Here is a 12,962-nt window from a genome sequence, read left to right on the forward strand (position 1 = left end):
CCCACGGCGGGACGGGAGAGAAGACAGTAGAAGGGAACAGTGCCCGGCACCCACGGCCCGCGCGGCCCGCTGGCCCCCAAGAGGTGCCTGCCCTGCGCTCACCGACACACTCGCTGCCGGCCAGGTCCACGAGCTGAAGCTTGGCGTGCACCTGCTCCGCGGGTCGCTGGGCCCCCAGGGCCCCAGGCCAGGCTCTGCCCCCCGACGCGCTCCTCCTGCTCCCCTCCGGCCACGGCCCGTTGGCCTGCTGCTCAGCTGCACGGGGGTGACGCGCACCTAGGAGGGGGGTCCACGAGGCCTCCTTCAGTGGCACTGTGGAGCGGGACTTCTGCCCGGAGCGCCACCCTCCGGAGAGGAACTCACTCCCCCTGCAGGTGGGCAGGGCTGCGGCGGGAGGGGCTTCCAGAGGGAGGCCACCGCTGCGGAAGCTGGGGCTCGCGCCCACCTCGTCCCACGAACAGAGTGACATTCTTGGAAATGTTCGGTCACGACAGTTGATTAAAACCCAGTCCGAAAAGCCTGTGAGCCCCACCGTTTGTCTCCGAATCCTCCTGAGAAATCCCGACAGACCCATGCCTCCCTCTGTGTGTCCGTCTCATCGCGTGCTATTCCCAAGATGGCTTCTTCAAGACAGTTTTTAAAAACCTAAGTAGTGTATGCTCACCGTGGAAAACATTAAAAATACACAGAATGGGACAAAACGAACATAAAAGCCACCCTGGTCTCTGCTGCATTTCCATGTGTGGAGACCGACCGTGGGCTCCCGGACAGATGTCCCCTCCCTGCAGGCGAGCCCCTCCTGGGACCAGTCAGGCCGAGCTCTGGGGCGCAGGGCGGGAGCCGGCGGGAGCGGGCCGCCCACACCGGCCTGCAGGCAGAGTGAGCGTTGACCCGCTGGCACCCGGCGTCTGTGTCACCGCCGTGTGAAGTTGGGCCCTGCCCCAGCCTTCCTCCGCGGGTGAGCTCTGGCTCCGTGAGCTGGCAGAAGTCGGGCTCCTCGGGCTCCGTCCTTCCCAGCCTCGGGGCCTGATGGCCGGGCAGCGCCCCGGTGCTGGAGAGTCAGGTGGGCGGCCCGTGTACGCGGCCCTGGTCCTCGTCCTCACCGAGACAGACCCTGGCAACTCGGGTTTGCGACCTTCTAAGCCCACATCGCATATGCAATCTCACAGGTGACGTGTGCACCGTGTGCCCAGATGCAAACGCGCCCGCTCCTGGTTAACGAAGAACCCCCCCCCCACCCCCCATCCCCTTTCCCCCCAGCCTGGTTCCAGAGCCTGCAGATGTGTTCGCCACTCCCAGCCGGGGCCCGTGCGATGATGCCTCAGAGCCTGCAGGTGCGCGGGCTCCTTTCCTTTTACGTGGATTTCATTCCGTGCCCTGACCAGGCGCGCGGGGCCACTTACCGGGGCTGCCACGGGCGGGGGCTGTGGTCAGAGTCACCGTTATTATCAGGTGGGATCTGGAAGAATTGGCGTGCACTGAGGTGGCCAGCTCCGCCCTGAGCTGCAGGCTCCCAGCAGCGAGCGCCATGAACTCCGCGGCACTGTGGACGGGCCTGGCAGAGCAGGTGGGGGGGGGGGGGTGATGGGGAGCTGGCCCCCGGCAACGCGAGGGATGCCCTCCACCCTCGGCCCACGTAAACCAAGTGTGCCCACTGTGAGAGCGGTCTGGAGCACAGCTTAGACAAAATAAGGCATAGCAAATCAGATGTTCTCCTTTTCTGACGCCCGGCTTACTTATTGTGAATTGCTTTACTCTGAAATATTCAACCGTCTGGGGGGGCCAAGTGGAGGTTCTCAACCTTTTGAACATCAAGCATTCCTTTATTTATTACGCCCCCACGGACTCCAGGAAGAGTCTGTTTCCCTGTTCTAGTTAGTGACTAACACCTAAGCAGAGGTTCCCATCAGCAGGAGCGATTTTGTTCAGCCTATCAGACAAAAGCTGAAAGTTCTGCTTACTTTGTGCAAATTTGTGGCCAAAGGCATCATTTCCTGTAGGTTTTTTCAGACACTGGAAACAGCTGCAGACCCTTCACTTACTAACTCTGGGACGCCAGTCTCGCCACCCTAGCCCTCGTCACCAAGGGGACCCAGCCTCCCCCCACCCCCCAGACGTGGATTCAGGAGCATATTTAGGAGCTTTAGGAGCATATTTAATCAACACAAGGGGACGTCCTTTCTTACAAGGTGGTTAATTATTGGTGCCTGCCAGTGGAATGAGGGCGTCTGTACGTGACCGAGGGATGGCGGGCAAGACCATTTCTCCGGGCTCGTTCCCTCTTCGGGAATAAAACATGTTCTATCAAATTTTCATCAAGATATTTTAAAAGGTTAACGGACTTGTCTGTTTTAATTGTCATTTAAAAAAGATAATTTCTAAGGCGAACTGAAAAATGTGGAACACATCCTAAGCACAAAAGCGCCGTGTGGTCCCCGGGAGGAAGGGCCCATCAGGGAGGCGTGGCCAGCTCTGCTTGGGGTCCCGTGAGTGGCTGAAGGGCCACGCGGAATACTCACTCTCGGGTCAGCAGACAGACCTCCGGCTTTGCCTCCTGGGCGGTCAGCGCCTCACGCTTGGGCCCAGACGCTGCTGTGCGACCGTCTTTGGCCAGAAGGTCAAAAATGTCGTTATTATAAACTTCCACTATCGACACGTCAACCTTCAGGCTCCTTGACGGGTTTTCTGAGATAAGCCTGGGGATGGGGGGACACAAGGGACTTGGGTAACCCCTTGGAGAAAGCTGTGGAAGAATGGCTTTCAGAAGGAGGTGACAACACTTGGCATTAGGGCAGCATCTTACTAACAGCACAAGCACGCAGGAAGACTGGAATGTTCTCTTTACATTGTAGGGTAAGTAACGGCCTTGGGAACAGCGATTTTATCTGAGTTGTATCTAAATCAACGATTCTGGCCCTCGGTACCCTTAGGATCCCAAGCCCACGAGGAGAAGAGGTACAGAGAACTCGTGGCCTCGACTCGGAAAGCCCCCCTGCTCCCGAGTTTCATCCCCGCACAGGAGCCCAGAGGATTTCCAGCACTGTTCCGGAACTGGGGCTTGCCTCGTCCACACGCCTGGAGACAGACCCACAACCCCACCCAGGGGGAAAGTGGCCACCCGCACAGCCCCTCATCACTGAGGCCTCCCCGTGTCTTGTGGGGGTCACGGCTTCCCCGACATGCACACAGTTAAGGCCCATTTCACTCTGGCTAGGATGCCTTCCTGTCCGTAAGGGAGTCCTGGCCCCGGGCTGGAACCCGTGTGGGCGGCCTGGCACTTCGGGAAAACACAGTCTGGGTGTGTCTAATCCAGGCGCTGCCGGCTCGGGGGTTTCCTTAGGAGCCACGAGGGAGCCAAGAATAAAATGGGCAATTATTGTCTCCTGGTGACACGGTCACGAAAATGAAAAAAGGTAAAATGAGAGAAAAATAAATTAAATCCTCCCAGGAAGAGAATTCCTGGCACAGACCTCGGATTGGGATTACTCTCGGTGCTGGGGTCTCCCCGGGGGACTCGAGCAGAATGACCCTCCAGCCGGAGACACCGCTGGGTGGGGGCCGCGCGTCCCCTCCTCACGCCAGAAAATCACAAATGTGACCTCGGCGTGGTTCCCTGCCCCGGGTGACGGGCCGTGTCTCTGGCTGTCACAAAACCCGGATTAGAAGTCTCTCATCCACACAATACAGGGAGAGCTCCTGTGAAGATCGTCTTCCGGGAGATTAGGTCCTCGATTGATTCGTTTGTCCCTCAGCTCGCTGGCTTCTGCCAACAGTGCTGAAAGGCGGTTCGGTCTTTGCCTCGAAGAAGCCGGTGTGTGGCCGGCAAGTACACGTGTTCCAGTTACAGCACAGTGTGATGCATCTTACACACAGGTGTGCGAGGCCCCGCGAGGTTCCAAAGGGGGGCACTGAGGCAGGGCGGGCGTCCCCTCCCCTCCCCTCCCCCCTCTGCACGTGCTGCTGGATCGTCACCGCCCGGCTGCTTTCACTCTGGACTTTCTGAGGGCGGAAAGTCACCACGCTCACCCTGTGAATCCCTCGTGCCCTTGGCCCGGCGGCCAGAAAACCCTCCCGACGTCTGCCGATCGGCTGAGATCACCCGGGAAGGACACAGTGGGAGCCCCGGGCTCAGGAGGGCCCGAGAGGGTCCCCGGGTGGCCGTCATCGTGTTCACAATGGCAGGGCCACCCTTGGTAACCTCGGCCGTCCGAGACCAAGATTCTTTAGGGTGAAAGGTTCACGAAAACATCCTCCAAGATCAACGCCCGGGGTCCGAAGGCTCCAGTGAGGGGCACAGAGGCTGGACCGGCCGCTGCCCCGGGGCCCCTTCCCCGGGGCATCCGCCGCGGGTCCTCTCCCTGACTCCCGGGTCCCTGCCGTGTCCCTCCTTCCACGTGACAGCTGGGAGAGCCACGGGCCACTGCCCGGGGAGGCTTCCCTGGGGGAGAAGCCGTCGGCTCTCGGGCCAGCCCCGGCTTGGCTCTGCTGAGGACGCCCATGACACCCGCTGGGGTTCTAGCCCCTTGAAATTCAGTGTCCCCACATGGAGGTCTCTGTGACCTACGGTGGGCAGGCTGAGCCGCTGTCCACAAGCCCCCCACCCACCCTGGGGACTGATGTGCTCCTCCCCGGGGCGGGGGGGAGGAGCCAGGGCTGGCCACGGGCCCTCCTCCCCCATCTCTGACAACGCACACCCTCAGGAGGGGCAGGCCCCCTCACTGGCCTCGCGGCCACTGAGGTTTCTACAATGGTTGTTACACAGCACAACCTCACCTGTGCTGACAGCTGGTCAGTAAACTTAATAAATGAACGTGTCTGTGTGCACAAATGTTTAAAGAATATCGGTTTGAAGAGGCACCAAAATATTAGGCTCTGTGGGAGTTCTTATGTCTTTGGCTCTGATTTTAAGACACAGAAGGGCCGGGCAAGGAGACACAGGGACAAAAACCGAATCTCAGGGCAAGGAGCCGCGTCTTCATGGGAACACAGTGCACACGGCTGCAGTCAGCGGTGTGCAAACGTGAGAAGGTGTGTCTTTTTTTTAAATTCTTTTTTGTGTTTATCCATTTTTGAGAGGGAGACAGAGAGAAGCAGAGTGTGACCAGGGGAGGGGCAGAGACAGAGGGAGACAGAGTCCGAAGCGGGCTCCAGGCTCCGAGCTGCCGGCACAGAGCCCGACGCGGGGCTCCAACTCGCAGACCCTGAGATCATGAGCTGAGCCGAAGTCGGTCGCTCAACCAACTGAGCTACCCAGGCACCCCAATGTTTATTTATTTTTGAGAGAGAGAGAGGGAGAGAGAGAGAGACCATGAGCAGGGGAGGGGCAGAGAGAGAAGGACAGACAGAATCCGGAAGCAGGCTCCAGGCTCCGAGCTGCCGGCACAGAGCCCGGCTCGGGGCTCGAACTCACAGACCGCGAGATCCTGACCTGAAGTCGGATGCTTACTGAACGAGCCACCTAGACACCCCAAGAAAGTGTATCTTGCAGGGCGGCTCCCTGAAGGCAGGGAGGGCTGGTGTCTGGGCCAAGGGGGTGGAGTGTGGGACCACAGCTCTGTTCCAGAATTCCTTGGTAACTTGGGTTGCGGAGGACGGCCTGCTGCTATCTGTTTCCAAGAGTAATTGTGTTGGTAAAACCATAATATGCAGCGGGTCCCTTGTGGGGATGTGTTCACGGGACAGGAGCGTCCCCAACGTGCCCAGCTCCCTGTAACTCCAAAGAAGTAAACCAGATGTGTCTGCTCTTTCCAGGGCCAGGAGGCGGGGAAAGGACAACGGAGGTTTCCCTCGGTCCCCTTCCCATTCTAGAACAGAAAAAACTCCGTGCGCGGCCCTCTCCCGGCCAGGGAAGCTGTCTCGCTAGGGATCTCCTTCCAGCGGTTTTGTCTTAACGAAGCGTTTCGACATAAATGTGCCTTAAGAATTTCTAGCGTCTGTGGTACCGAGGCGTGGAGTGTTTGAACACTGCGTGGTTTGTCGTGGGTCCTGGGAGGAGCGCCGGGTGTGGTCTCCGCACCCTCCCGTCCCCCCACCCCCGCTGCTCTGGTCCCCTGCTCGCTGCCCCCCAGGTACCTGAAGAGCTCTCCGGCAGCCCTGGGCAGGACTCCCAGGTCGCTGTGCGGTTCCCATGGCGGGACGGGCTCCCCCGTGGACTGTGGACCCAGCATGGTATAACTCTTGCCACATCCTGTCTGTCCGTAAGCCATGATGCAAACGTTGTACCTAAAACCCAACATGGATTTGAGTGCCGGAAAGTGCACGGCGCGTCTCCTGCCCTGACTGGATTCTAAGAAAAGTGTTTACTTGGATGGACAATGCCACACATTTTGCTCTGTAGTCCGTTTCTCCCGCCCTTACGAGTCAGGCTTTCCTAGAACTGCAGCTCTTCTGTGCGCAATCCCTGCAGCCATGTGATTCACAGCACGGGATTCAACCACAGTCACGTCCACACACACAGCACGTATCTCATCGGCACCTGCTTCTCCTCCGTGACTCCGTGTTTCCTCCAGGTGCCCGCTGCTGGCGCCCTGCGCTCAAGGTGCACGCGGGGATTCTGGCCTGAGCGAGACCCCTCGTCGTCCCCGTCCACCTTCCGTGCAGCCCGGTCAGCTGGGGCTTCTGATGCACGTGGACTGACGCAGAGGTCTGCACGCTGTCCTGGGCCGTCCTACGATACCTCCCCATCACGCACATGACCCGGGGCATTGCTGACAGCATCGTGCTTAACGATCGTGGCATATTCTTGTGCTTTGTTAGTTCAAGGGGTTGGGTGTTTCCACACCCACGGTCAGCCGGTGTGTGCCACAGCGTTTCTGACAGGCGAGCGGCCCCCCACACCCCACAGACGGGTCACATCCCCGGGGACACGGACGGTGGCTGGCCCTCTACATTTCCTTCCAGCTGTTTCTTCAGCCCGAAACAACGGAAAGATGGGAACATGGAAACAGTATTTGAAATAGATGTAAATTTATAGGATATGATATAAATAGATAAATGATGTGGACTTATAGGCGGGGCTGTGCGGGTACAGGTGTCCCAGACCTCCAGGGGCGGAAGGCTAAGCCCTGACCCCCGTCACGTCACGGGGGAGGTGAGACCGTGCACCTCAGAGGTGGCTCAGGGCCCATCTCAGAGACGCTGATTTAACTGATCGACCTTTAATCGATGACAGCCTGAAGTATCCCCAGCAAGCCAAACTCACAGAGGCTGTTGCTTCGATCACAGCACCTTGCAGAGTGTTCTGACTGGCTGCTGCCTTTAGCAGGGACCCAGGGGGCCTACCACCCGGCGTTTTTGGTAACAAAAGCCTCCCAGCACCTGCCCCTGCCCCGAGGACAGGCGTGTGCACACCTTGGACCACAGCAGATAAGCGAGCCCTGACGGGGACCTTGCAAACCCTTTAGGGACGTGGAGAGGAAGGAAGCCTCTTGAAGAAAGCCTCTCAGGACTTAACAAGGCCATCTGTTTCGCATTTAAAGTGGAAAGGCAGCTCTGGGGACGATCGTGCAACCACCACGCCTTTTCTATTTCTGGAACCTGCTTACTAAAGAGAGGCCTGCTTAAAAGAAAACAGAGCTCTCCCATGGCTCCCAGTGGAAGAACTTTTGGGGGAGGATATAAAACCCCCACATTCAGCTCTTCCGGGAGAAGAGCTGTAGCAGAAGCTGTCATAGTGCAGGGTGGGCCCCGCGGGCGTGTGCCACGAGAGCCACGTGGCTCTCCCGTGAGGACCTGGCCCCCTCTCGGGCCCCCGCCATGCGTTTGGATGCTAGAACGCCGCGGGCGGAGACAGCCCTGTCGTTACAGCTTCCGTGCTGCCGACGTTGGCCGTGTGGCAGCCTCTGCCGGGCAAACACAAACACGCCTTCTTCGGGACACTGCACGCAGCCTCCGCCTCCAAACTGGGGTTCCTCCAGGCACCCTGAGGTAGGAAGTCCTGGCGTTCTGTCAGCTACACAAACCTGGCTCCACTCGTTGCTAAAGACACAGCAACTCCGAAGGTGGGACCCGGGGCCAGAGGCTCCTTCTCGAAGGGCTGGTGAGTTCCTTAATCTAGAGTTAACGTGCTTCACAGACCTCCTGAAAATTCTAAAATGCACAAAGAATCCCAGAGAGAACCGGAGCAGGTGCTCACGGCCGTCAGCCCGCACACACGTGACTAGAACATCTTTAGGACCCGAGGCAGGTGTGCTCACGGACGCCCTCCCTCGAGTCCCGCTTGGTCCTTCTCCTGGCACACCCAGCCCCCCCCACCCCCCATGGCCACTAATCAGCAACGGGGCTACGGGTTGCTCTGCGTTGTATGAAATGCTCGGGCTCTAACGTGATACACTCATCCTGTAGCAGGAATGACATCTGCCTGTAACTGTGATCACTGACCTTGGAGATGTTTTAACTCACCCGTCCAAGAGTGACGTAAGCAGGGGGCGCACATCCCCAAATACCGCTTGCTGGGATTCCGCGGGGCCATAAACTCTGAGAGGCACAGGGAAGATGATGCACAGTTGGAAGAAAAAGAGATTTACCTCAGTAACCAAGCAGGAAAACCTGCCGAGAACGCTATCTTCGTCCACTTCCCATAGGAGCCCCAACATCGTCAAGATCCCTTTTTTCCTTCAACAAGAAAAGGTTAATTCCATGGCCTTTCAAGCTAACAGAGGTTAAGGAAGCCGGAAGAATTGTCTCCTCTGTTATAAAAACACAATAAGCAAAATTATGAATGCTTGCAAAGCAGAAAGAAAAAGCAAGCGAAAGAAAGAAAGAAAGAAAGAAAGAAAGAAAGAAAGAAAGAAAGAAAGAAAGAAAGGATACCATGTAATTATCCCGGAACGAAATTAGCTCCACTTAAGTGGGTCCAACAATAATAGTGTAAAAATCATAGTCCAGGCAACATTTGATACACAGCATTTGATTTTTATGCTGGAGCTCTTAACAAACAGTATTGTTTTCCTAGGCCCCGGGTTAGCTGGGCACCAGGACGGGGTGTCTGCTGTGTGAGGGAATCAGTGTGGCTCTGTGTTTAGAAGCTCCTACAAATACAGCCAAGCAGGAAGGACTTCCAAAAAATGCAGCTCACTGCACAATTTGAAACAAGACCGGAATGCAGCCGCAGAGCGGGCTTTGTGCCAGACTACCGAGCGCGCAAAGCACGCGGGGGGCAGATGTACCGAATCGAGTGCCCCCTGCATCCAAGCTGAGGCTCCTGAAATACAGGTTCGTATTCGGCTGGAACCAAACTTTTCTCTTCTTTCATTTTTAAAATGTTTCATAATGTCCAATTGATCCCTGTTATCTCTAGAAGCAGGATTAATTTTATTTTACTTTTTAATGTTTATTTATTTTTGAGGGAGAGAAAGAGCATGGACAGGGGAGGGGCGGAGAGAGAGGGAGACACGGAATCCGAAACAGGCTCCAGGCTCCGAGCCACCAGCACAGAGCCAGACACGGGGCTCGAACCCATGAACCGTGAGATCATGATCCAAGTGGAAGTCGGGACTCAAAACTGACTGAGCCACTCAGGTGCCCAGATTTTTGAGAGAGAGAGAGAGACAGAGAGAGAGAGAGTCGGGGAGGGGTAGAGAGTGAGGGAGACACAGAATCTGAAGCAGGCTCCAGGCTCCGAGATGTCAGCACAGAGCCCGACGCAGGGCTCGAACCCACCGACTGCAAGATCGTGACCTGAGCCGAAGTTGGCGCTTAAGTGACTGAACCACCCAGGCGCCCCAAAGCGGGATTAATTTTAAACTTCGGAGGAATCCCTTATAAAATGTGGGTCATCGTGCATGATCAGGGGGTCATTTAGAGCAAGGGGTGCGATGCTGAGCTCTTGAATCTCTGTTTTAACTTGTCCCCCAACTCCCCAGGGCCCGTCTACTTTGCACAAACCCGCCTTCCGCCCGCAGCCGGTTGAAGCTGGCCTCGTGTCCATCTGCTTTGTCTGCAAATGTTTCAATGTGTGTCTGAAAAGGACGTGACTGTTCCAAAAACATCACAATGTCACCGTCACCACATTTTGGAAGACTAGCAGTAATTCCTTACTGTCACCCCCAAAGCCGTCCAGCGTTCTCTGACGTTTCTCCAGCTCTCCGGCGGGCTTATTTTTCCTGTCGGCTTTTAAAAATCACGATTCAAACAAGCCATTCCCATGGCCACTGGCCAAACGTCTTCTAAATCTCTCATCTATAGTAGGGGTCAGCAAACTTTTCCTAAATAGTAACTAGTTGAGGCTTTGTGAACGTCTTACTTAAACACTCAGGTCTTTGCCACCAACGTGAAGCCAAGGCCAAGGGTCCTGTGCCACCTGCACTTGGTAACACTGTATCGAGTCATTACTCAGGAGCCCAGGTGGACACAGGGAAGCGATGACATAAGACCCGGGCGGGACACTGACTCCACCGGATGTGACGTGTGGTCGTGCACCGGCCACTCCAGAGTCAAAGGACGCGACTTTGCGCAGGGGCAGTGAGAGAGGTGGCGGGCCTCGTGGATCCGTGCAAACATCAGTCACACTCGTGCACACGAACAGCTGAGTCAGAAGATACCGTGGGAGGAAGTTCCCATCGATGGCAGGAGGAAAGCGAACTGAAAACCCAGCCATAACGCTCATGAGAAATGTCCACATCCTTTACGGAGAAAACTATAAAACTCTCCTGAAAGACATAACCCAACTCAAGCAAATAAAAAGACAGACCACGTACTTGGACAGCAAGACTCAACTCTGTGAGGAAGTCAGTCTTTTCCAAAGTTAGTTTATAAACTTGCCTTACTCCCCCCCAAAACACCCCCAAATACCACAGATGCCATCACGTTTTTCTCTGGAGCCAGGTAATGTGATTATACAATTGCGTTGGCAAAACAAGAGGTCAGAACAGAAAGGAAAACCCCGGAGAGAGAAGGAGCGGGGGTGGGGCTGTCCCTGGGGACCCTCCGTGTGCTGTGAAGCCTGCACCCGAGGCTGTGGCCGTGCACCTGAGCCAGGGGAGGGGGCGTCCAGGGCACCCGAGACAAGTCTAGAACTGGACCCGCGTGTGGCAGCTGTGTGATAAAGGAAGCATCTCAGATCAGCGGGGAAAAGATGTGTTTCCCTAAGTGGTGTCACTAACTGGGGAGGCACGTGGAAAAACATAAAATGGGATCCATCCCTTAGACAATATTCTAGGATGTTCCAGACGGGTCGTAAGTTTAATGTGAGAAGTCAAACCACACAAATATCAGAACACGTGGGTTTATTCTTCTCTAACCTGGTGGCCTTTGTCACTATAATTAAGTTAACGGGGGACAGCTTTGGCACAGGTAAGAGCTTTCAGAAGTAAAAACAAGGCAAAATAACAAACTTGGAAAAACGGTTGCAACTTAAATCACAGACAAGAGATCAGTATCCTTAACATACAAAGTGCTCCGGAAAACAAAGAAAAAGGCCAATGCTGATTGTGTTGTAACATCTCCTTCCGTTTCTTACGTGTTCCTTACGCAGGAACATGTTCCCTGTATTTCTTCTTATATCAGAAGTCCTCTCTGTATCTTGTAGAAACACATCTAGAGACGCAAGCTCACGGGAGAAAAAGCTGCAGGAGGCTGTTAGCTGCCCGACAGGGTGTCCGGCCTCCCACCAGAGAAGCTGGGTGGAGGCCAGAAGCTGGGAGGCCCCAGGTCCAGGCACGTCCTGGCGGGAAGCTGTGGGCACGGGGGTCGGGGGGTGGCGGGGCAGCTGACCGGCAGGGCTAACCCAATCTTCACTTGCCAGGGGGAAGGCGAAGCCGTCCTGGGGGTCGTCTCCACACGGCCAGCACCCCCACCGTCTCCAGGGTGTGCCCGGCCACACTGCGGTCCTGACCCTGTGGGGTCTCTGACCCTCTGCTCCTATCTCCTCTGTGCCTTTGACCCTTTTGTCTCCCTACCGGAATGTCCTCTCTTCTCTGCCTGGTTAACTCCTGGTTAACAGAACGTCAGGACCGGTGCAGACACCGTCAGCTCACCTCCAGCCCCGCCAGCCTGTAACATGAGCTCAGGGAGGGCTCGAACTCACGACCCCAGGAATCGACGCAAACATGTGGGGACGTCACAGCATGAATGCGTGTAACGGGGGGACACAGCCAAGAGTCCTTCAACTACCTGATACGTCCGTTATGCTCAAAATAATGAAATTACTTCTTATGTTTCTTATGGCATTTTGGGTCAATGGCTGCCACTTTTAATTTGCCATTTTAAAAAATAATAATGTATTTTTATCCCACTTAGAAGATAGCAGTGGTCTTCTGACTCTGGGCCCGTTCATACTTTTCCTGAATTTTTTAGGAAGGAACGTATTTTCCCCTTCACACATATTTATTTTTAAAAAGGAGCTAAGTACTGAAACTGTTGAGAGTTTCTTTCAACCCGGAAATAAAATATTTTGACATTTATTAGTTCCGTCAAAAGCTCTTATAAAATAAAGTGTTCTGATTTCATAAGACCCATATGCTCTGCTGATTTTGAAGTGGGACAATCCTGAATAAATTCTTCCCCAAAATAAATTCTTACGGAGATTTAAATGTGAATTATTGCTTCTTGCTTGGATGGACAGCGACTGGCGCAAATTCCTTCCTTTCTTTTTTTTGTTCAGCCCAAACACCACAATCGAGACCTTCTCCTTCAGTCTGACCCCAATGTGTATGGCGTGCTGCCCCCCCCCCACCGGCTCCCCAAAACAGGGTCCCCGTGACACCGACAGACGCGTCCCCGCCCCCAGCGCCCTGCCCCCCTTCCCGGGTCCCACGGCCGCGGCAGGCACACGACGGCCCAGACTTGACCCTGGAAAGGCGTGTGAGCGGCCGGCCCTGGCTTCTCCACCCGCGGTGCCCGTCCAGGGGCTCCTGACAAGGCCAAGCCCCGGGACCTGCACAGACGTGCTTGGAACATGTGAGAAGCCACAGGAACACGAGGGGGATTGAAGACCCGCCCCGTGGCAGCGGGCTGGGGTGGCG

The 12,962-nt window shown here is 55.8% G+C and overlaps 1 protein-coding gene across 1 annotated transcript in view; it reads right to left on the reverse strand.

The window, feature by feature from the left end:
• Positions 1-12,962, reverse strand: part of KIF25 (kinesin family member 25) — a 45,828-nt gene that overhangs the window by 1,340 nt on the left and 31,526 nt on the right. The window contains exons 9-13 of the mRNA XM_053904282.1: positions 8,401-8,475; positions 6,073-6,222; positions 2,520-2,696; positions 1,404-1,555; positions 103-276 (exon numbers count right to left, since the gene is read on the reverse strand). Coding sequence (XP_053760257.1) covers positions 103-276; positions 1,404-1,555; positions 2,520-2,696; positions 6,073-6,222; positions 8,401-8,475 — 728 coding nt within the window. The remainder of the gene's footprint in view (positions 1-102; positions 277-1,403; positions 1,556-2,519; positions 2,697-6,072; positions 6,223-8,400; positions 8,476-12,962) is intronic.

Source organism: Panthera pardus, unplaced genomic scaffold (genome assembly GCF_024362965.1).
Source record: "Panthera pardus isolate Hobbes unplaced genomic scaffold, ASM2436296v1 HiC_scaffold_17, whole genome shotgun sequence".
Lineage (NCBI taxonomy): Eukaryota > Metazoa > Chordata > Mammalia > Carnivora > Felidae > Panthera > Panthera pardus.